General features: G+C 38.5%; 1 protein-coding gene across 4 annotated transcripts in view; it reads left to right on the top strand.

The window, feature by feature from the left end:
* The window catches only part of qkib (QKI, KH domain containing, RNA binding b), a 148627-nt gene that overhangs the window by 75621 nt on the left and 46970 nt on the right, over positions 1–26036 (top strand). For all 4 annotated transcript variants that reach the window (XR_016145609.1, XM_039690404.2, XM_039690405.2 and 1 more), the window contains exon 4: positions 10655–10798. Coding sequence is in view for 3 of the 4 variants with exons in the window: in XM_039690404.2 (XP_039546338.1) it covers positions 10655–10798 (144 nt within the window). In the remaining variant the exon portion in view is untranslated. The remainder of the gene's footprint in view (positions 1–10654; positions 10799–26036) is intronic.

Here is a 26036-nt window from a genome sequence, read left to right as displayed (position 1 = left end):
TTCCCAGCACTTTCTATGATGTAGTATGCTTGCTTATCAAAGGAAGTAATAAGAAATGACTCTTACATTAGCCTAGTGAGAACACGATGTTGGGGGAATCATTTTTTCTCTTTCTCTTTTTCATCAAACCGCAATTTTTGCAAGTTCCCTCAATTTTTGCAAATTCCTGCAATTTCATTGCATAAATATCCCGCATATTCCATTGCATTTTAAAAGAAAACGGGCCGCGTAATCAATCAATTTTTGCCCGCAACAATCACAAAAAAACTCTGCGTTTTTCTGGAAGGACTGAAAACTATTATGGTAAATATTATATATAAATGTCGCAAATTTTTTCACAAATTTTTGTAAATTACCACCACAAAATCAGTCATTTTGATCGCAAAAATCACAAAAAAAAATTGTGAAATCCTGGAGGGACTGATTACTCATGTATTCATGTTGCATTACAGCATACGATGCATTATACTGGTCACTAGTAATTCATACTGCAATGAAAATCCAAAATCCAGCATCAGTCAAACATGTGATAATATAGAATGATAAACAAGGCTTTATGGAATCCTCAGAAATGAACAAAAAACTCAAGTGTGAGAGCTGAAATGTTGCTCGATGTGTTTGTCTGGCAGAAAATCTGACGAAATATCTCTGACACAGGTTGTGAACCTCTTTTCTTTCGTTCTTTAAATCCCCTAACAAGACGCTTTGATGTAACTAGGCTTTTACACCACCACCAAATCGTCTGGATTTGAGGGCAAAGCCTTCTGTCGCTCTTCTAAATCTATTCCGATCGAGACTGGTGTTTGGTGTTCTCTGTGCTGGGCTGGAGATTTTCATTTTGAAATGAAGACACTGTATAATCAAGTTAGTGTGGTTCTAGGGCCGGACGATAAGGCCAAAAAAATTATCACGATAACATTTTTCATTCCACGATAAATGTCAAATCTTTATTTCTTTCGAGTTTGAAGGCATATTTACACTCCTAAGTGAGAGTTGTAGAAACCAGACAGTTAATTGTGGTGTTAAACTCTTTATTGTCAAAGCACAACTTCACATTTTTTAATTTCTCTACTTTTCTCTATTTTTCCAGTCATTTCTCCTTAACAAAATAAATATCTTAATGTGTTTCTCAGTTTCTGAAAGTGCTAATGGTTAATATTGACTTTTTGATGCGTATCTTCAGCACATGTTTCTTAGAAATGCACATTTGACAGCAGTGAGTTAGGAAGCAAATATAAATTTATGTTCATTAACAAAAACATCAAACAATCTCATTTTTATATGGTGAAATGTAAATATTCTGACTGTTTGAGTTTTATTAAAATCATTGCTCACAGTTGCATACATTAACACATAGAGTATACATTAGCACTAGCATTAGCATTGGCATCAGGTAAAACGTAACTATATGGTTTCTATGTTATTTGTATAAAAAACTGTAGCTTAATGGGGATCGCACATACACCGGACGAAAAGCGCAGCGCCATGTCTTTAAAATTCGAACACATTATTCTCTATGAGTGTACACACACCGGCAGCGCCATTTGGCGTCTGTCCGCGGTGCCCAGCTACGGCTCAGGACCTTGTTCAAAACCCTGCCGCGCCACAGAGAGCCATTTGCATAGTTTTATATTCAATTTACATTTATTTGTCTCAAATCGTTATTAATGTACATGGCTTCACCCTGTGCTGTTTTCAAACGGGTTAGCGAAACGCTAGCTAAATAAATACTATTGTATTTTGTGACATAGTTGCCTAGACAACGGATAACGTTACAACAAAATAACAGAATTAACGTGATAGCTAGTATTCAATCAACATAAAAAATAAATAATAAATCAAGTTAAAACCCACACATCGAGCAGCTCTTCTACCAGGAATTGAAAAAAAAATTGAGCTCACGCAGTTAGAATGTGTGATACACGGAGACGTGGCGTGGCGCTTCTCGTCCGGTGTGCGTCCCCCTTAAGTACATTTAGTATCAATGCAAAAATGCTATAGCTTAATCACAATAAAATACTGTGATTATATTCCTTTACTCATATTTAAATACATGTCTACAATAATAATAATATACTAAAATCTGATATGAATATCCCACATTTCTTCCACAATACCATGGTGCAGTTAGTGTTACTACAGTAAATCCATGGTAAATGATGGTGATTTGTAGATTGAAAAGCCTTCTGACTATATGGTTGCCCACCGTGTTTCTCCTGTTTGCTTTAAACTAGTTTAAAGGGATAGTCCACTTTTTTTTGGAAATAGGCTCATTTTACAACTCCCCCAGAGTTAAACAGTTGAGTTTTACCGTTTTCCAATCGATTCAGCTGATTTTCTGATACTTAGAAGAATATCACTAACCAGATAGTTTCTGGTTTCATTGACTTTCATTGTATATTTTTTTCCTACTAGGGAAGTCAATGAGACCAGAAACCGTCTGGTTACTGATATTTTTCTAAATATCAGAAAATCGGCTGAATCGATTCGAAAACGGTAAAACTCAAACGTTTAACCTTGAGGGAGTGGTAAAATGAGCCTATTTCCAAAAAAAAGTGGAGTATCCCTTTAAATCACTGAGATATCTGAGTTCTTTGCTGAATTCAAAAGCTTCTTGCTGGACGTCACAGCGCTGTTTGGTGGTCATGTGACCGATCAGAGAGTAAACACATCTTTTCTAGTAAGTTAGCGCTGCGCATAAACATTATATTGAACATTTATCAAATTTTTTCGAGGAAATTTATTTTAGGCAATAATTATCATTATCGTTTTATCGCCCAGCCCTAGCAACATGGTTGACCCGAATCACTGCATCATCAAAACATGAGCCATGGAATAGTACTCCTCTCTGGCATGTTTACATGCACAAAACATTTTTATCTTAATATCTGAATTTTTTTCAAATTGTTAGAGTCATAGCCATAGCTTTAGTCATAGCCATTTGGGAAGTTCTCCAACATACAGTTGCAACATGTTTGTCAGTTTGAGTCTCAGCTCCCATTCCCCTCTCTTCATATCTGTCTTATCCAAATAAAGGCAAAAAATAACAAAAACATAACTTTAAGACTCTAAAGACTTAGTATCTGTATGTAGTATAACTCTAAAGACTTAGTTCATATTGCCGTTACATAAGCCGTAACTTGATTTCCATAATCCAATTAAGCCAATATGACAGCTGTCGTATAGTATTACTCTGAGTTCTAAACACGAATGTTATTCTGAATGCTATGAGAAAGAGATGTTCGTGAAAGAACATATTTTTTAGGACTATTTTAAAATATTAAAAGCTAAATTGTGGTCGTCACCAAACAGAATGAGGGGGGACATTTTAGGTTTGTATTGTTTCTTTGCTTGTTTTTTTTTTTCAAACAGTTTTCCCGGCCCCATCTGCAGTTGACCTATGGCTAAGCCACGCCCTCAAACGCGATGAGCCAATCACAGTGCGCAGCTAACCATTCATTGAATTTATTAGTCAATTTTCGTTAGTTTTTTCTTGTCATTTAAAGTTTAAAATGGTCAATGGTGTACATGGGGTACATGCAACTCTGACACTAGGTTCCCGAGAGGCTGGGCGACGGTGTGTGTTTTTTTACCCTTTCTCAAGCCACATCTCAACCGAGATAAGTGTCTGCTCTGGATTAAGTTATGCGGTAGACCACAACACCAACTAAATGTGGATAAATTAAACAAGGATATCTACATCTGTTCAACAACGTATTTAAACGTTATCTTTAAAATCTCTAACGTAACGTTAGGCTAACGTTAGCCTAACATTAGAAAGCGTTAACGTTAGCTTCTAGCTGTGTTGTACATCATGTCACTTAGCTTCATTAACGTATCTGTAAATAACCGAGATAACAAATGTTAACAATGTTGTGCTTGATGATTTATTTTAATACTGTAACAACAAACGGTGATGGCAACGAAATGCGGTTTATCACGTTTACACTGTGACCTGGACATTTTTCTTTTTGAAAAATTATTAATATAACCCTCCAATGCATAGTTAAGGGCCTTTTGGTGACTTTGACATGATATATAATCTTTCTGTCTCAAAAAATCGCCAATTGCCTCCTAGTGAAATGCTGCCATAGCGCCCGTCCCCGAATGTTGACTGTTAGTCCGAGTGATTGGAGGGGGCGTGGCTTAGCCATAGGTCAATTGGTCGGATATAAAGGCAGTCCCACCCCAAACTCCCAACATTGGTTGAGGTGACGTTGCCATGTTTGACTAAACAAAGCAATGTTTTGAAGAGTCACAGTGTTCATGGAAATCAAATTGTTTACTTATAGCCGTCACTTCACATTAAGCCGTAATATGATGTTTAAACATCAACACAAAAACATTTCAGCCTTTAAAGTCTGAATATTATACAGAAATGAACCATCAATAACAATACAGTATACAAAATAACAATCAATATACAGATGGCTGAAAGCACTGCAAGAATTGCATTTTTGTGCTGTTGTCAAGAACATGAACGAGAATAAATGAGTTGATTCAATTACTGTGAACTACTAAATTATTGCACTACTAACACTGAATTGAAATCCCAAGAGCAACCTTAAAGGGTGAATCAGAATATATATTATATATAGTACCCGACTTTTTTGGACTTATTCAGCTTATTCACTGTATCCCTCGGAGTTAGATAAGTCCACAATACCTTTTTCATCTCTGTGCGTGCTGTAACCCCGTTAGCTTAGCACAAAGACTGGATGTAAATGGCAAGAGCTAGCATACTAATCCCAAATAAGTGACAAAATAATGCAAACATTTTCCTATTTACATGTTGTGATTTATATAGTCACAGAGTGTACAAATCACAAGGTCATTTGAGACACAGCCGAAGCACTGCTACTTGGGCGGAGTGATAACCGCAGCACCTGAGATGCACCGTAGCAGTGCTTCGCCTTCTGAGAATATAGTTCCCAATACTTATACGGTTAAAAGATGGCTGTGTCTCATATGACCTTGTTATTTGTACACTGTGACTACACAAATCACTGTTTGCCTTATTTTGTCACTTATTGGGATTATGCTAGCTGTAGCCATATATATCCAGTCTTTGTGCTAAGCTAGGCTAGCAGTGGGTGCGTCAGACAGAGTTACAGCACGCACGGAGATGAAATAGGTATGTATGGACTTATCTAACTCTAGAGGATATGGTGAATAAGCTAAAGTCCAAAAAAGTCAGAGTGTTCCTTTAATCAGGGAATGATTTGCATGTAAACATGGTCACTGTGGTGAAATATACCTCATTACACCACCCCTTACTCATCTCTGCATGTGGCATCGTCCTCTCCCACACCAGCCGTGATATTAGTTCCCAGAGCCTTCACAGAGGGGTCGGCGCTCCTTCAGAGAGGCATTATTGCCTCGGGAAGGATTAGGACAATGGATTTATGGACATTTATTACGCTATAGCGCACGAGGGGAGAGAGGTGTAAACAAAGGCCTAGTCGAGGGCCTCGCAGTTGGACATATTTCCTCGGACGTTGAAGGAGCGTCACCTGGGCTACCAGCCTGTCACTGCAGGAAAAACAAGTGTCTCTTACCCTCAGATAGACTGACACATACATGCATACACACACAGTCCCTTCTGGCTGTCTCTGCCCAGTGTTATTGACAGCGTGGCTGTGGGTGTGCGACAATCAGCCTCAGAAGATCAATTTTTAGCACTTGTCACAACTAAGAAAAGCCAAGTAAATCAGCCGAGCGAAACCAAGAGGCCGAACAAAAAAGAAAAAGGAAGTGACCTCATAACACCCAAACACCAACGTCCTGAATGATAAATCATACTGAGTGTGTTGGGCGATACGCACCCCTGTTTTCTTCCCTTCATTACTTCGCACTGAAAGGGGCAACAATGGATCCTTAATGAAAATCAGCAGGCAGAGCGCGGGAACACAGATGCTGATTGCCATCAACTTCCCATTTGCAGTCACGGGGAGAAAAAACGAGCTGTTTGCATATCTGATTATTGCATAAATCAGATCTTGTTTTTTTTTTTTTTTTTCTTGTGAAATCCTACAAGAAAATGAGAGAAATGGCAAAGCAGACAAACAAAGGCGGCAATGTTGGAAAAGTGTAACAAGCCCCTTCAACTTGATGTGTGCTGATCAGTTAAGGCGGTTTGCCCTCAACAATCTTTAATGTCTTTTAACCAAAAGTTTCTGTCATACAATTTATTTTTTTTATTTTATGCAGTTGCTATTAGGTGTTGTGAGGGGCTGCTGTATTGTTACAACGCTTTCAAGGCAATCACATACTGGCCCTACTAATGTTTCCAAACATGTTTCCAAAACACTTCTACTGCTCCTCATCTGCCATTGGCCTGACTAGACATAGACACGCCCCCAACTCACTCCATTGGTCAAGCTGCTGTTGCTATGTGCTGGTCTAGATTCTGAAACAAACCCCAATGTTTTGAAAGTGCCTCAGAGCCACAATGTGTATGTTTTTCAGCTAAATCATTCCACAAATGGCTTACTTATATTTGTGTATTGAGCTTAGTTAAATTCATATTTAAAAACTGTGAGCACTGCTGAGCTCTGACTCAAAGCTGTGAACTAGTTTTGATTTGTTGCTCATGCTATTGCCTGTCTCGGTTAGCTGTGAAGCTTTTGTCACTGCCTGTCTGGAGACTGTATGAATTTTACTTTTACAGAGACTTCTCTCACAGGATGTCAAACACTTGGCATCCTGACTTCTGCTTTGGTAGAGCACGGTAGCATCTTCTCTGTTTTATTTTTACTTTCACATCCCTTTCTGTTGTAGTCTGTGTTTTTATTAGATTTGCTGTTGCACTTTGGTGTATCAAGGTTCAAACCCCACAGCAACAGTGGGAGGTGAGACAAGCTCCAACTTCCTTCTTGAAATTCATCATTTCCAAACACACATATACTGTATTTCCTGTGAACTCGGCCAAGGAGCCAAGAATTTTGTCCCAAATGCACTATGCACTTATACTACGCACTCTATGTGAAGAGTTCAGATGCAAAAGCCTCTAAATGCCATTTGACATTTTCTTCTTTAATGATGATTTTTATCAAACTTGTATATTTGAGTTCAGTAATTTCACTTAAATAACAATTAATAGGTAATTATCATTGCCATTTAAGTGAAATTACTGAACTTAAATATACAAGTTTGATAAAAATCATCATTAAAGAAGAAAATTTCAAATGGCATTTAGAGGCTTTTGCATCTGAACTCTTCATGTACTCTACCACCTAGTGTATGAACTTTATACATTTTGTAATTAAAGGAGTAGTGACTTTAAAAAAAAAACTTTTGCTGATAATTTACTCACCCCCATGTCATCCAAGATATCCATGTCTTTCTTTCTTCAGTTGAAAAGAAATTAAGGTTTTTGATGAAAACATTCCAGGATTTTCTCCATATAATGGACTTCATTGGGAACCAAACGGTTCAAGGTCCAAATGAGAGTTTCAGTGCAGCTTCAAAGGGCTTTAAACGACACCAGACGATGAATAAGGGTCTTATCTAGGACCCTTAAAAGAAGATTTGTTCATTTTGATGGACGAGTTCGAACAGGAGAGTCACGAACGCTCATCACAGTTGTGCTTATTAAACTTAAACTTTTTTATTTATTTTTTTAAAAGGCCGATCGTTTCGCTTGATAAGACCCTTATTCATCGTCTGGTGTTGTTTAAAGCTCTTTGAAGCTGCACTGAAACTCTCATTTGGACCTTGAACCGTTTGGTTCCCATTGAAGTCCATTATATGGAGAAAATCCTGGAATGTTTTCATCAAAAACCTTCATTTCTTTTCGACTGAAGAAGGAAAGACATGGACATCTTGGATGACATGGGGGTGAGTAAATTATCGCCCAAGGTTTTTTAAAGTGAACTACTCCTTTAAGCCTTTCTTTCAGTTAATCGAGTGCATCATCCGAGTATTTCAAGTGCACTTTTTCTTTTTGGAATTATCAGGCCCTGATATTAAGATGCAATTTTGTCCATCAGATCACAAGTGGACGACGCTAAATACAGATCTAAATTGAGTCTAAAACTAAGACTTTAAGACGAAAACGCTTTCGTAGAGTAAACACTCATGTGGTCAAAAGTGTTCAGACAGCCACAAAAGACGCCTATTCTCCGCCTACTGAACGGATGGGAAGAGCGCTAGCCAGACGGGATTTAAACTTTTTCGGCTGAAGACCCAAGTTTGGTTTGAAGACGAAAAACACACCAATGGTCCTTTTAGCCAGTGCTGGTAGATACCATAACTATATTACACCGCCATGGAAAGAGCAAAAAACATCTTTCTCCAATAATAGCACTCAAAAGTAACCAAGTATTTGGAAGAAAAGAAAAAAATTTTTTGCACAAGCAGCAGGCAAATGTTGCAAAAAATTCTTAAAATAATTGGTAACACTTTAGAATACGGTTCCTTCGTTAATGAATAACTACACAAGAACTAATGAGTAACACAATATTAACAATCTAGTAACTATTATTAACTAACAAGAAACTCTGATTAATGAACTAGTAAGTAATAGCGCACAGACGAAAGTGGTAGTTCACTATTAAGTAATCAATGACTACTATTTTTTTAATACTTCCCAGAGAACTACTGAAAAAGTTAATTAACAATCTAGTAACTACTATTAACTAAAATAAATTCTTATTAACGAATTAGTAAGTAATAGCTCACAGATGAAAGTGTTACTAGATACTTCTGTGGGAATTACTAATTATTTGGATTCGTATTATAAAGTGAAGATCATTGGAACTAACTAGTAATTACTCAAGTGTTACTAAAGACATTTTCTAAAAGTATACTAAAGTTCACCAAAAATCTCAAACGGTTGCACAAATCATGACTAGATCATGTAGTAACACTTGAGTAATTACCAGTTAGTTCCAATGATCTTCACTTTATAATACGAATCCAAATAATTAGTAATTCCCACAGAAGTATCTAGTAACACTGTCATCTGTGAGCTATTACTTACTAATTATTTGGATTCGTATTATAAAGTGAAGATCATTGGAACTAACTGGTAATTACTCAAGTGTTACTACACGATCTAGTCATGATTTGTGCAACCGTTTTGGTGAACTTTAGTCACTTTTAGAAAATGTCTTTAGTAACACTTGAGTAATTACTAGTTAGTTCCAATGATCTTCACTTTATAATACGAATCCAAATAATTAGTAACTCCCACAGAAGTATCTAGTAACACTTTCATCTGTGAGCTATTACTTACTAATTCCTTAATAAGAATTTATTTTAGTTAATAGTAGTTACTAGATTGTTAATAAACTTTTTCAGTAGTTCTCTGGGAAGTATTAAAAAATAGTAGTTATTGATCACTTAATAGTGAACTACCACTTTCGTCTGTGCGCTATTACTTACTAGTTCGTTAATCAGAGTTTCTTGTTAGTTAATAATAGTTACTAGATTGTTAATATTGTGTTACTCATTAGTTCTTGTGTAGTTATTCATTAACGAAGGAACCGTATTCTAAAGTGTTACCAAATAATTATGTAAGAAACAACATTGAACCCTTTCGGTTACACTTTATTTTATAGTCACTTTAGACGTTCTACTAATTATAAGTAACTTTTCAACCACGTCAACTAACTCTCATTAAAGTATTAGTATATTATAGTAGACTGTCAGTAGACTGGTTATGGTTAGATGTTAGTCTGTTGTAAATAAAGTGTTAGCAGATATTAAGCTGACAGTCAACTAATACTATAATGACAGTTATGCCGAGTTCAGACTGCATGATTTTAGCTACGATTTTGGCTCGCCGACAGGTTTTGAGAAATCGCCGACAAATGCCCGAAATCACAGGCAAATCGGCGCTCGTTCACGCGAGTGACAATCACGCAGTGTGAATGAACAAAGACGCGAACTGAGAGAATCACAGACGAGTCGCCGACGCCCGTGAGATATTTGGCATGCTAAATATCTGGACCTGTCGGCGATTCAAAATCCTGCAGTGTGAAAAGTGTTTTGACTGAAAACTACATCGGCGATCACCGGCAGCCAGTGAGAGAGCAAGATACAGAGAAGCAGGGAGTTTGGGGAGGAGTTATAGATCACATATCAACATGATATGGCATTGTTTCAACAAAAAAAGCTTCTTCTCGGTCTATTTGGACACAATAAATGGAAGAAAAATTAGTAGAAATTTGGCAGGAGCACTCGTGTCTGTTTCACCAGCTGTACCACAACCGGGTCGAAAAAAAAGTCTCACGTGAGAACTCCGGTCTTGCACGTGTGGTGTCGCGCGTTGTTTCCTTTTCATATCTCACGCGTGTTTGTTGTGAAATGTAGTTTGCGTGCAGCGTGCTAGACAGTCTGTCGGCGATTTTTCTAAAGTCATGCAGTGTGAAACCTTCTGTCGCCGATCCATCGTCCAGTGTGAACACAGCAGCGACTGAATGCTGGCCAAGATAGTCATGCAGTGTGAAAAGAGCAGCGACCTGACTACTTTGAAAATCGTGCAGTCTGAAAGAGCCATTAGTTGACATGTAGTTGAAAAGATACTTATAGTTAGTAAAATTTCTCAAGTGGACTATCGAAATAAAGTGTTACCGCACTTTCTTATAGGCCTCCTTCAACATTGTGCTTAATGTCAGTGCATCTAAAACTTTCCCCCCTCTCTCTCCAGGAGGAACAGAATCGAGGCAAACCCAACTGGGAGCATCTGAATGAGGACCTCCATGTGCTCATCACGGTGGAGGACGCCCAGAACCGGGCTGAGGTCAAGCTCAAGCGTGCGGTGGAGGAGGTTAACAAGCTACTCGTGCCTGCGGTGAGTGCCACTGCTCTCCTGCTTACGCTTCGTTCCTGTTGCAAAACTCTCTTGAACAATGCTTGCATCGTGTTTATTCTGGCTCTCTGATGTCATATGTGTCAAAGTGACAGGAAGTGGCCTTCTGAGCTTACATGCCACAGGTTTTGTTTAGGTTTTCAAACTATTTTCACTCAGTAAATTAGCGCCTCCAAACATCAGTACAGGCTCTGTTCACAACCTGTGTGCGCGTGGATGACTTTATGGTGTGTCTCCCTCCACTGTTGAAATACTCCTAGAATTAGTTTTTCATGCACTGCATCATATTCACCAAAACAAAAACATTCCAGGCGGCTTCACTGTTTCAATTAAAATAATTTACATTTGAAATTAATAGATAATTGTCATTATTATGCGACAAGCACCCACACATTAAATGTATTAAGCATTATTACAGACTAAGCATTAATAATATTTGTTGTTTTTAATGGAATTTATTATAAAGTGTTTCCTTCAGTATTTGTATTGGTTGGGCATGTAAGAGGTAATACACGTTCAAACATATAACCTATATAATATAACTGCTTGAATGCTCATTTCTCCACATAAGACATAGTATTTGAGACTGCTGGTTTTGATTGTACAAATTACTCAATACAGTTGCTTCACAAAGATGCATTGTGTGCCATGATGAAGGAGATACTGCATCTTACAAGTAAATCTGTGTTTTTGTGTTATTAACATTTGTGTATTAGTAATGTTCTAATATTAGTAACGGTATTGTCATCTATCCAGAGCACATTAGAATGTGTGAATCTATGAGTGTACACAGCCCCTAAAACATTTTCCTCTTTCGTTTCCTTTCTTTTTGGTGTCACTTGATGAGTGGGAAGTGAAACATTTTCCGAATGGTCTCCTGAAAAAGTGCTGTGCGGTGTGGTTGGGTCGTCAGTCACTTGGATGATACTTTAAGATCTAACTGTTGCATCATTGTCATTAAACTCTTTGTGAAAGTGTTGGAAGAACAGGGTCAAGTCGGTCTATGTGGGATATAAATAGGGTTGGGCATCGAGAATCAAGTACCGATTGGAACCGGGACTAACTTTTCGTTTTTCCCAGAATCGTTCAAAAGTTAAAATTTCGATTCCTAGTTTCGATATTCACAGTCCGCCGAGCGGAAGAAGAAACCGCTGAACAACACCAACGAAGAAGCGTCTACCGGAAGTGTTGGCATAACCGCGCGAGTCGAACATTAGTAGCTTACGTCAGTGGTCTAAAGTGTGGCTTCACTTTTCTAAAAATAACGAAATCTCGGCAAAATGCAAAATTTGTGACAAAAGGAGTATTTGTGACAGGAGTATTTCCTTCAGAAAGACCGTTGGTTAGCAAGGTTAGCTAAACTTTTTTGACCCTGCCTCTTAAAAGAATCGGAATCGAGAATCGTTAGGAACCGGAATCGAAACAAGGAATCGGAATCGGAATCAGAATCGTTCAAATTCAAACGATACCCAACCCTAGATATAAATTAAAGTATTTTAGGATCGATTTGATAGTTTGTTTTGTGTTTTTTTTTTTTTTTTTACAAGCAAATGAGCCGATTCTGCTACTGGTTCCCTTTTTTAAGCAAATGTATTTGTTATTTGCTCTATAACATGCCAAACTAGTGGCACGTCTTAAACAAAATGTATAGCCATGTGAAATCAGAGGCACCACTGCATTTTAATTGGAGATGATACTCACATGTACAGTAGCATGAGCAGTTGTTTTTTATTTCAATTAGTTTTAATTACACTCACCTAAAGGATTATTAGGTACACCATACTAATGCTGTTTGACCCCCTTTTGCCTTCAGAACTGCCTTAATTCTACGTGGCATTGATTCAACAAGGTGCTGAAAGCATTCTTTAGAAATGTTGGCCCATATTGATAGGATAGTATCTTGCAGTTGATGGAGATTTGCGGGATGCACATCCAGGGCACGAAGCTCCCGTTCCACCACATTCCAAAGATGCTCTATTGCGTTGAGATCTGATGACTGTGGGGGCCAGAAACCCATGTTTAAGAAACCAATTTGAAATAATTCGAGCTTTGTGACATGATGCATTATCCTGCTTGAAGTAGCCATCAGAGGTACATGGTGGCCATAAAGGGATGGACATGGTCAGAAACAATGCTCAGGTAGGCCGTGGCATTTAAACGATGCCCAATTGGCACTAAGGAGCCTAAAGTGTGCCAAGAAAACATCCCCCACACCATTACATCACCATTTGCACTCGCTCAAATGCTCCCAAATATATTTTGACGTCGCACAGACTAAATTTCAGGAGCATATTCTAAAAAAATGGTCGCAATTTCGAGCCTTGGTAGAGCGTTGCATGTCACTCACTTGGTGGTAGGACACTGCCTTAGATATGTGCATATCATGGATATAAGCACTAATGTACCTGATAATACACAGCTAATATCGAGCGCATACTGTAGATTCCAGAAATTTTCATTGTATTGTTCTCTAAGGCCCCGTCCATACTGCGTTTTCGTTTAAAAACTGAGAATTAAAACGAAAACGATCTCCGTCCACACTAGCGTTTTACCTGCGTATTAGAATTTATCTCCGTCCACACTAAAACGACTGAAAACGTGGATCACGTGACCATTCACCAACACTGGGCATGCGCGCGCCGGTGTAAACAGTGGTTGGCGAATCAGGGAAAGATACGTCATGACTGATGACACCCAATCATAGAGCCGAGCGTGAGCCTCTGCGTCCTCGTTTGTAAACTCGTCCGTTTTGTCTCGTCCACACTAAAACGCCCTCCGGAGATTCAAAGCGCAAAACGCAGCTGCAGCGTTTCTAAACTTCTCCGTTTTAGGTCTTCGTTTTTCCCGTTTTAGTTTGGACGGGAGATGCAAACGTATAGCAAAAGGTCTCCGTTTTTAAACGAAAACGCAGTGGTGTGGACGGGGCCTAACTCTAGTGTTTTAGGATGTCACATCACCTTAAATGTCTAGTCATGTGATGAGGAAGTAAGTGCATTGAAGTTAATAGAGTATGAAACTGTTGTATGAAGCATTCCAAGGCTAACAACTACTGCATGACCAGTGAGTCCTACCTCAGTGATTTCATTAGCCATGGGGCTTTAATGACGAACACAGCTTCTCAGGATTCAGATGCTCACTGCTTACTCTGTTCATTTTGCATTGTTACAAAATGCAACATAGTTCCTCATTAAATAGTTACTAGTAGAGGAATGCAATCGCAAACCATGAGACTGGGCCTTGCTCGAAGTTGTACTGGTATGAATTTTCAAGCGTATTGATTTTTTACTTGCTCTTTTCCCTACTATTTGTGACATAAGTATTGCTTATCATGTGGCTTCCTTTGCTGTATTAAGACTGTGGGGTCTATAACTGAACTAATTATGGTATTTTGGTCTGAGCTTTGATGTACTGGGTAGTATTTGTGCTTGTGACATGGCTACTGGCTCACGTCCTTATCCCATTCTCCTTTTCCCATCAACGGTTAATTCCAAGCTCAGAAAAACTTTAGTTGTCACCAAAGTGGTTTACCTGATTAGTTTTTATTTGAAATATTTTTTTTGTTTTTAGGTGTATCACAGTGGTCTTAAAATGTTACGAGTGACAGTGCTAGTTGAAGACTTTCATGCCAGTTTACAGAATGAAAAGTATATTATGTGGCCGCCGGAGGAAAGATTAGATGTTTGCTTCAGTTGGCTGCCATGGCAACTGCCAACACCTTCAATAAGCTCAGTGAGAACAGTCACGCCTCCCCAATCAGTGGACCTACTCTTTGGGTCTCAGAGTGGACACAGACTACAGATACTACTGAGACATCGGCATTTAACCTGATCGTCCATCTAAGAGCAATTCCCTTGTGTGGTAGCTAACCCTCAGACGACCCACAGAGAGGCCAACCCTTCCTTATCAATCTCAGCCCCAGTACAGCTGTTTATGATGGCCAACAGTGCCCTCCCACATCCAGAGGTAAAATCCATTAACACCTCTGTGTTTGCCTACAGGGACTTTTCTCAGTCAAATAGACGGAGGGAGGGATTTTTCTGTAAAGATCTTTATAATACCTACTGAAAATTGCATACTGATTGATCGCATCGTGTGGCATTTGAGCTGTACGCTCTGCTTCTTCACATGTGGGTGGGGTTAGCATTTGGTGTTTGTAAGAAATGTCCTTCTACACTATATATATATATATATAAAACAAGGTTAGATGTTGTCGGAATAAGGAGGCGGGAACCAGCTAACATTCAACAGCTTTAATAAAAAAATAAACAAATACGAAACGAAAGTAAAAGACATCAGCCCCTCACGAACGACTGCTGTCACATAAAGTAAAACATAAATATAAAATAAAATAATCCAGGCTTGGCCTCTCTCATCCTTCACTGTCGTCACTCCTCCTTTTATTTTGATTTTTTTATTTATTCATTTATTCGACATGGACATTGCAATTAAACATAGTACAAGACAAGTCTGTAACTGATGCTATTCAAAAAGAATTTTCAACTCCATTTTTCAGACAATTTTCAACTAATTTTCAACTCCAGTCCATGGTTGCTTATGCTTCCGCTCCTCCTTGAGAGATATGAGACCTGTGCGTTGCGCAGGTGTTGCTAATTAGTAATTAAACCACCGGCCTCCTCGCCACAGCAGTATATATATATATATATATAAATATTAGGGCTGTCAGTTAAACGCGTTATTAACGGCATTAATGCAAACGCATTTTAACGGCATCAATTTTTTTATCGCACGATTAACAGTCTTTTTGGGATAGCAAACTTAACAAAACAACAGGCACTCCGCACACACTCGTTTGGGCTTGCAAACCGGCCAAATAGTAGGTTAACGTTACGTTTTGAGTGAATGACGAGCGCGATTTGCCGAAATGGATGCCAATAAAATTCTGAATGGAAAGTTTACTTTTAAAAAGTTGCCAAATGGTTCCATTGACAAGACCAAAGTGATCTGTGTGTTTTGTCGTTGTGAACTGAGCTAACATCATCGCAGCACATCCAGTCTGAAATACCGCTTGATGATGGCCAAGCACACACACCTGATGCGAATTCTCCGCCCCCTCGTCAATATCAGGACCTCGTCAGTATTTATCTAACCCTTTTATTGATGGACAGCGTTACATTGTATGAGAGATTATTTGCTCCAAGTGAGAATTTTTTCACACTTGAACATAGTATGCCAATGTTGTTTTCAATAAAAAACATTTGCACAAAGCAAGCGATCCACTTTTTCATGTTGAAAAGAGCATTAAAAAGAGAAAAAAATAATGAGACAAAAAGAAATCAAGAGACATTTAGAATAGATACAAATGTGCGATTATTTGCGATTAATCGCAAGTTAACTGTGACATGAATGCGATTAATCGCGATTAAATATTTTAATCGTTTGACAGCACTAATATATATATATATATATATATATATATATATATATATATTAGGGCTGTGCAAAAATTAATTGCATTAATCGCATCCAAAATAAAAGTCTGTGTTTACATAATATATTTGTGTGTGCTGTATATAATTATTTTGTATATATAAATACACACACATGCATGTATATATTTAAGAAAATGTGTTATTCATATATAAAATATTTATATAATATATATATATAATATATATATATATATATATATACAGAATTTAAGTATTAAATTCTTAAACATGCATGCATAGGTATCTATATATACAAAATAATTATATACAGCACACAAATATATTATATAAACAAAGACTTTTATTTTGGATGCGATTAATCGCAATTAATTTTTGCACAGCCCTAATATATATATATATATATATATATATAAGGTGAATGCAGTCACATTATAAAGCATGTCAGGAAGTCACTTTCTTGACTGGCGGTCTACCTTCCAGTAGAAAACTGGCAAACGAGGCACATTATAGATCCACACCAGGAGTCGTCAGCTTGGCTTCTTAGAGTCATCTATTTTAAATCATCATTATGTACATCACCACCGTTGCTCTCAGCATCGTAATCAGCAGCACTGACAGTGGTGGCAGCAGTTGGTGTGGTGCACTCAGGAAGCCAATGACCAGCAGGATACTGCTAACACAGTCAAAAGCAATTATCATCAATGGCTTTGTGACAAATATATAAAAGCCTTCGCTTCACAATTGCATCTGATTGTCCTGACAGAGGCAAGGTCTCACCAGACTCCCTTGAGCTCCTCTGTCTCTCAAGTGCAGGAAGGAAAGCTCATTTACATAATACCTACCATGCTGCTCTTTTCCATACAATGAAAGTGAATAGTGACTAGGGGCTGTCAAGCTGAAAAAAAAGTGCATTCTGTTAAACTTCCATTGTTGTGTGCTTTTTGCAGAATGACGCAACAGAGCTGTTGTCTAGCTTTGAGTCTGACTTGGGTCAAGACCCTATTCTTGGTTGTAGTAATGGTTTAGTAATGGTACTAATTTCGCAGTCTCCACTCCCCTAACCTACAAAAAATAAATGCCACAAAAAAAGTATAAAAAGATTGGATCTATATAAGAATGAGAAAATTAAAGAATTTTACATGATAGGTGAAGTATTGGACCTATCTTTCTATTTGGTCAGCTGTAAAGGGCCAGGTTATAGTTACTTTTATTTCCAGGATGGAAGTCCTATGAATCTGCATGCGAGGGGGTGATCTTTAATGTACAAATTGCATGTTCCTAAAATATGTTCTACTCAAACTGAAGCTCTTAACCTCCTACATGTCACAGATAATTCATATTCCTGGAAAACAGACGTCTCGTGTCACTTCACTGTGAGTATTTTCAGCTATGCTAATCTGAACTATGACACACAACTTTTAACGCCAAATTACATGCACACCCTGGAGAAAGCTAATTTCAGAAAGCATTTTAGGGCCTTTATTTAGAACATAAGCCGATAGGCAGCATCTAAACCTGTGGTGAGGTGAAGCGCTTACTCCTATCTGTTATAGCTCTCAACGTTCTCTGTTTCCCCACCCTGTGTTCGTGGTAGCTAGGCCTAAATGGTCATTGCTGAAGGGACTACTTTAATTAAAGTCCTGTCTGTCAGCCGCCCCTCCGTGGCTCCCAGCCTGAAGCCATGACAGATAGAGGCAGCTCTAATTGTCAGGGCTGGAGATAAAGTAAAATTTGAAATTGGGTGTGGAGGGACTACTACCACACAATGCACACTCACACACACATACACCTCCCCTTGTTGGTCCATGTGGTTGTCCAGCTGTGCCAGCAGTGGTGTTGTTGGAGAGAAGGTTAAGTAAACAGTAAGGGCCAGTGGGTCCCAAAGTACCCCAACTCCCCTCTACTCATCACAGCTCAGATTAGTGCACCCTGTCAGTCAAGGCTTCCTTATTGGGTACTGTAGTTCCAGCTTGTACCTGAAACCCAACTTTTTTGGTCTTTGAGCTTCTACGGGTTTTTCGTGGTGGTTGCAACACAGTCATCAATATTGCTGTTGCTTATTGTTTAGGGGTGTCCAATCCTGCTTCTGGACAGCCACCTTCCCACAGAGTTTAGCTCCAACTTACTAAGGCTGGAAGCTTTCAGTAATCCTGAGGCCTTGATTAGCTGGTTCAACTCTACGGGAATGTGGCTGTTCAGGAGCAGAACTGGACACCCCTAGTTAAGAGTCACACAAATCCCTATCCCTACGTTTTTTCACTCAATCGCTCTGGCGCACGAGACACTTTGATAGCTCTTAACTAGCCTAGTTCATTCAATATGGGCCAAGCAGAGAAGCGACCAAACACCTCCACGTTTTCCCTATTTAAATACAGTTACACGAGTAGTGTAACTCGACCTAGGTAACACAGTCTCATCCCAAGAAGTCATATAACTGACGTCTTGGGACGTCTTTTGACTATACGTCAACATCCGCCTTTTTAGAGTACCCTTAAACGTCGGTTACATGACGATCCCGGGCCGTCATACAACTGACACTTTACCTTTAACGTCGGTTAGGTGACGGGGTAGGTTTAGGTCTGGGGTAGGGTTAGGATCCGATAACGTCATCTAACCGACGTTTAAGGGTACCCTAAAAAGGTGGATGTTGACATATGGTCACAAGACGTCTCAAGACGTCAGTTAAATGACGTCTTGGGATGAGACTGTGCTGACCTAGGTCGGTGACACGAAATAAAACGTTGCGCTTTTGTAAGCGTGTAAAGTGGATAACTATATTGTATGGCGGAAAACCACAGCAAGTGCTTGGGAGCACTTCGAGAGCCAGAGAGATTGAGACGACAGTGGTATGTATCAACTCGTCTTAGTTAAGGGAATAGCATAGTTTAATATTAAAAACTTTAATCCATCCCAAACTACGGGCATGAAAAATACCGAAAGTCATGTGACTTGTTGAAGAGAGGTGTGCATTTACTTTTCTTGGATACAGTGGGCGAAATAATCATGTAGACTTATATTGAAGGAAGGAACCCACCTATACTGTACCTAAACAACAGAATATCATAGAGACATCCGAGTGGACAGTAAGCAACCTATAAAACAGCCTAGCTACTACCTAGGATTTTGGAAAACACCACTTCTAGTCATTGGACTTTTGGGATCTCGATCCTTGTTTTGAGATTCTCAAACTCTTTTTGCCTAAATCACCCACTGGCACATGTATACGATGGGATTGTGAGCCCCACAGATTGCGAGCGACTGCTGGGAGAAGCGCTTAAGAGCCGATATCTAGGCGGGGTAGGCACAAGTTCTGTTTGGGGATTCCCGTGACATGCTCAGCGAGCGTTAGTCACACATAAGCGAATCTCTGCCTGCAAGATTGCACATGGACAACTTCACATCTTTGTAAGAATTCCTGAGTGGATGTAGAAGCAAAGTCGCTTTATGGGTGAGCAGAGCCAATGTTGCTGTTTGTGACGGTGAGGAAGGCAGGAGAATGAAGGGCCCAGTGGTTTGTGGGAGGTTCCATCTGTTCCCTTCATGGCACAATAGGCTCCCTCTTGCATGACATGTTTTTCTGCCTCTCGCTGTTTCTCTGAGTGCTCAGCCCTGGCGAAATAGAGAGAGAGAGAGGGGTTGAATAGAGCCCATGTCTCTCTTTGCAGAAATAAGTGTGTGTTGACGGCAAATCTCTCGCTCTAAAAAAGACAAGTTGTATTCATTTGTGTGCACGCACATTGAGATGTCGAGAAACAACTGCACATTTTTGCATATTTTGGTCTCTGCAGGTGCACACACTGCTTACTTTTCTCCAAAGGTCCCCTTTCCATCAGTAATGTGACTTTGTATATGTCGACGGGTGTAACTCTGTGTGTGGCTACGGTGTACGTGTGAACGGCAGGGAATGCTCTGCGGTCACATGATTGAGTAGTCATCCATGTCTTTGAGGCAGAGAGAGCATCAAAAGGCTCTTTGTTTACAACTGGAGTGTGGAAATCCTGAGCGGGCTCTTTGGCCCTACAGGCTTGGATAATGCTCCCAGTGGGGCTCTCTCCCCTTCCCCTCCTCTCTCTCCTCTGAGAGAGTCCAGCATCTTTTCTCTCCCTCTCATTCTGGTCTGTTATCTCTCTGTGTGTCCCTCCCTCTGTCTCTCATGATGTTATTGAGTAACACTTTGTTTTGGAGCTAGTGTTGGTACAGTTCGGTTCCACGGGGAATAAAGGCTAGTTGGGGTTCACGGGGCAGAGAGTGCATTACCGTGGCAACTGTTTGAGAGGCCCCATCCACAAAGGAGAGCACCGGGTCATGTGACTGGCTTAAATCATCCACCGATCTCCCCTGCTTTCAGATTTTCAGCTCATTCATGAGACCGGGTGGAATCTGCGGACTTTTTGCAATATGTCGAGTTGAATTGATTTGAAAAAATGCCATTAAAAGTTTTTCTTTGTTTGTTTGCTTGTGCATCCTGGCCAACCACACAGAGCAACACTGACTCAACCATTGTTGTGTGTTTTAATCGGGACTCTTTGTCCAGCTAATGGCAGATGGGAGGAGTGTATTAACTTGTTTGGTGGTCCTGAAATTACTCGCATCATTTTTAATCAATGGACATGCAGGAGACATATTCCCTTTTATGAATGACATATGTTCTTGTGAATTCTACAGAAAGTTCTGGGTGCCCAGATTCTGTGTGGACCCACTTATTTACACTCAAATCCCCTTGTCCCTCTCTTTGCTACCTCTCTCCCTCTCTCCCTTCCCAGGAATGACACTGTAATCCCTGTGTAAATAGGGGGATAGAGTAAAGATGCAGACTCCATGGCCGTTCAGAAATCTATCCAGCTTCTCTGCTCCGCCGAGCTCCAATAGAACAGCTGCTTCCCTCGGGCACCACGGAAACGAAATGTCACGAGCGAAATAAAGGCTCCCGTTCCGAACGTGTACCTTCTGTCAGCAATGCTCGTCTTAGTCTTTAATGCACTGCTTGACTTCGCCAGCGCTTGGTGGCCTTTTCTACTGAGAAAACGTAGAAATAATTTGGTGTTTTCATCTCCTTTCAGGCTCTGACTTCCCTTCACTGCTACTAGGCTAAAGAATGAATGTGATACAATATGATTGTTGATCGTGAAAGGGTATGTGAAAGATTGGCCTTTATAATTCTCTGGTTTGATTCTTAAGAATGCCTTGAGGCCAATACCAACAGAGACCAAAGTAAAAAATGATTCAAATTAAGACATATTGAAGATTTTGGATATATGGAGCACGTTTGGGAAATATTAAGCCTAGCGAGACATTTATGTAACAGCTCTACACTGTGTCAAAATAATACCTCTGTCGTATCTATTGTTATTTCTCAAGAGGCTAAAGGGGTCTAAGCTAGAGACATTTGTGCTTTTTTCATTTGCTTATAAACATATTAATGGCACAGGTGAAATTACACTATATTTAGCAGAAACAGGGCTACCATAATATGTGAGCATCATGCATGTACATGTTTGTATTTTTGAGAGAATATTGTTTATGCACTGTAAAAAATCTTTTCAAGATTTGTTATCACAACATATTTTCTTTTGTCAAATCAACTTTATAATAATTTATTTAGTTGAGAACTTATTATTTTGAGTTTCTGATGGTTAAATTAATCTACTTTATTAATTCACTTTTTCTAGTTCAATCAACTTAAAATTTTAAGGCAACCCAGGTTACTTACTTTTTTAAGTTTAACCAACAATATTTTTTTACAGTGTAGTAATCACAACATTTTTTCTTTTATCAAATCAACTTAAATAATTTATTTAGTTCAGATAACATATAATTTTGAGTTTCTGATGGTTAAATTAATCTCCTTCATTGTATTAACTCACTTTTTCCAGTTCAATGAACTTAACATTTTAAGGCAACCAGGTTACTTACTTTTTTAAGTTAAACCATCAATAATTTTTTACAGTGTGGTTATTTTAAAAACTAAAAATTAAAGTTTCTGAAATAAGGCCACAAAACACACGAAATATGCGTCCACGTTACTTTTGACTAATGGATGTTGTTGCCTAGAGTTTTTTCTTCACAATGAATCATCCTGCCTAATCGTTCACATAAAATTGTAAATTGGGTTATATTGTGAAAAACATTTTGTTTGCCTAGGCAATATGCGAATGGGCGTGAACATGCCAGCCCTCATCATGTATAATTAGGTGATTCTCATCGGAGAGAGACAAAGACACACATAATAATGAGCCTTCCATTCAGAAAAAATTGAAAGGACTACATGTATATATATATATATCAAATCTAAATATAAATGAAAGTCAAAAACCCATTTTTAGTCATACCTGGAAACAAATACTGGTCAAATAGGTTATATGGGGCCATTGTACACTGTTAGAAAAAAAGGCTTATATATATATATATATATATATATATATATAGCATAGAGTTCTTTACTCAACTCCAAAGGACATTTTATGCTAAAAAAAGGTTCAATAATGACAAGAAAGAACACTTTTTGCACAAAGGTTCTTTAAAGGCTATTATTCATTCATATATTACATTATTCTGCAACATTTTGTAGTTGTTATTAAATTATTGTTTATTAAACTGTTGTAGTAACTTAATATCCCATTTTAATCAAGCTGATTTTTGGAGGATAAAAACTGAAATGGCACTCTTCGTGTGATATTGATTAATTACATTTTTTAACCACCATATCTTGAATTTTGTGATCATTCACATGCATTTAATTTTAGGGGTTCCAAATACGTAGCGCTTTAGAACCTTTTAAGGTTCTATATAGAAACTTTTCTTCTAAGAGTGTATATAATTGGTTCAAAGTTAGAGTTGAAAACATCTTGAAAAGAAAATTATTTTTCCATATAAAGTATTATTTTTAGTAGATTAGTAGTAGATTAAAAATATATACATTTTTCAAAGTTAAGGATTCATTATTTTGATATGTGCATTGCATTAGCTTGCATTGTATAACAGTTGATTAGTTTATTTTTGACAAAACATACTATATATTTAACATATGATCAGAAACTGTCTAAGTAAAGCTTATTTGATGTCTTTATAATCTATTTCGTCTTTAACAGTAGGCTATGCATCTGTGCATTCGTTCGTTCACACACTGTATTTCATACATATTTCATATTTAAACAATCTTTTTGGTTTTACAGATCAGTATAGAACAATTCTCAGTAGTCTATCAGTAGTAGGAGCGAGAGTAAATGAACGCCCAGCGCACGCACGCATTTAATATTTAAACAGTCTTTGTGCAGTTTACAGACACAATAACGCGATTAGAAAAAAGCACTTCAGAATAAATGACTAACATCAGCTTCATCCGTGTGCTCCTCCAGCCCGTTCTCATTCTTTAGCGTCACATAAAACGCTATATGACAAAACGGCGCTATACTACGCGCATGGCACCCGTTATCGTTAATATTCACGCGAACCCAAGGCGTCATAAATCATTTAGCGTAATATGAGACTACCCTACCCTACCCCACACCTAAACCTAACCATCACTGCGCGTGTTATAGTAATGAAAACCGGTGCCATGTGCGTAGTATAGCGCCGTTTTGTCATATAGCGTTCTATATGACGCTAAAGGATGAGAATGCGTTGGCTCCTCCTCGAAATGAAACAGGTAACTGAGGTAACTTCTCCAGGAAGACAGTATTATTCCTCACAGCGCAGCAACACGAGGTAAAGTTAGATTCGTGATAAACTGGATGTTTTATCCAGCTGATGTGGGCGTTTTCATGGCTTGCCTCAACATTAGCGCTTGAATAGCGCGTGCTCTCAGTGGGCGGGGCCACATTAACACGTCATACGCTATAATTAGTTGAAAGGAAAAGGACTGACATCTCTCTCTTTTCATACAGATTACATCAACTGAGAATAGTTTCTTTTTTATATAAATGACTTCTTGTGACAGAGCTGTGACATGCCTGGTCTTGTGTTTGTTATGGTCTTGATGGTTGTGAGCACATGGCTATCATGTGATTTCTGTGTGCCATGTGCTCTTGTTAATGTTCTAGCCCCTCCCATCTTGTTACCTCGTTATTGGTTTATTTGTCCCACCTGCTTTCCCTCATTTACCTCCTTGTTTGCCTTCCTATTTAGTCTCCCTGTGTTTGTTGTCTGGTGCTCGTTCGTTGTTAAATGTTACCTAAGTTTTGAGGTGTGTTTGTTCTGGTTCTGCCGTGTTCTTGGATTTTTGTAGTTAGTTCATGAGACCTGGATTTCTTTGTTTTGTTTGTTTGCTTTATGTTTTATTTAATTAAAACATTACTTCTCCTCTGCATTTGAGTCCTCGCTCCATTTCCCACAACCCACACGTAACACTTCTTTTAAAAGAAGAGAATTTCAGCTTCATGAAGAGAAATCTTTCGTGTCTCTGTGAGTTACAGTTCTTTTCTCGGACGCGTTTCAGAAAGATTAATTTTATTTATACGACCATTAATGACGGAGTGTTTTAAGTCTATGTTGCAGCTATGTGGAAAAAAAAAACGATCAAAATGCGTTTTTGGTACCCAGAGGCAGTGTTGTGCAAGTTACTTCCAAACTGTAATACATTACTTGTTATTGTTATTTAAAAGTAATTTATTACCTTACAATATTACTGTCTCAGAATTGCAATGCGTTACATTACTCATGTATTACTTTTGAGTTACTTTCACCAAAATAACTAAGTAAGTAGAACTTAACTTTGGGGCTTCTAACGATATGCAATATGAAACCGAAATCGCGATTCGCCACAGGACTCAGATCCACGAACCTACAGAATCGCGACACACCTCTTCCAACTCCAGCGTTATTCTCCTTACCGTCCAGATCCAATGCTGCCTTGTCTTTAAATTAGGCTATTAGTATTATTTGAAGTTAACATTATAAAATACGTAGACCTACACCACAAAACTAGTTGAGGATAAATAATTTAAAATTGGGGAAGTCCAGCTTTATGGACATGATGACATTTGCAGTCAAAACTTGAAATAAAAATTCTCAGAAAATACATGTATTGAAACGTATATACTGTAGGCTAATTCCTTAAAGGACTCCAGTCCAGACATTAGACAAATATCAGTCTATGTTTTATTTTTAATATTAGGGAAAAGACACACATTCATGCGTGACAAAAAAATAGGAGGCAAAATCGATTTTTTTGTAATTCTGTTAATTACACTGCGCAAATCGGATGAGGAAGGGTTGGCTCTCCAGTCTCCATAGAACTTAAAATATTCATTTTATTTTAGTTTTCGTGTTCGCATTTATGAGGAAAAATCAATGTTACAGACGCGACCGCTCTGAACTGGCACTAAAAGACTGCTTTAAAACTTTCACATAGTCTGTTGCCTTTAAGTAAAAGCAGACAATACACTGTAATACAACTGTAATACAAGCCTCACTGAACATGTAACGAGTAAAATATTACTGAAAATTGATTAGTAATGCCTTACACTACTGCGTTACAGCAAAAAGTAATATGTTACTGTAATGTATTACTTTTGTAATGTGTTACTCCCAACACTGCCCAGAGGGTTAACCATTGCTCTCAATCTCATTGCTTTCTAGAAGAACCAAATAGGATATTAAAGGGAACTCATTTGTGATCTCTCTTATCAAGTGGTTCAAGTTGGTTTATTACTCCTGTAGAATACCAGGGGCCTCATGCATAAAACTTTGCGTAGATTTCATCCTTAAAGTGTGCGTACGCACATAAGGCAGAATTTGCGTACGCACAAAAGTTTTCAGATTTATAAAACCGTTCGTACGCCAGAACCTGCGCAGAATTCACTTTATAAATC

Source organism: Pimephales promelas, chromosome 11, assembly GCF_988280905.1.
Source record: "Pimephales promelas chromosome 11, fPimPro1.hap1.1, whole genome shotgun sequence".
Classification (NCBI taxonomy): Eukaryota; Metazoa; Chordata; class Actinopteri; order Cypriniformes; family Leuciscidae; genus Pimephales; species Pimephales promelas.
Note: the sequence above shows the minus strand (reverse complement) of the source record. Positions and strands in the feature narration are given on the sequence as shown.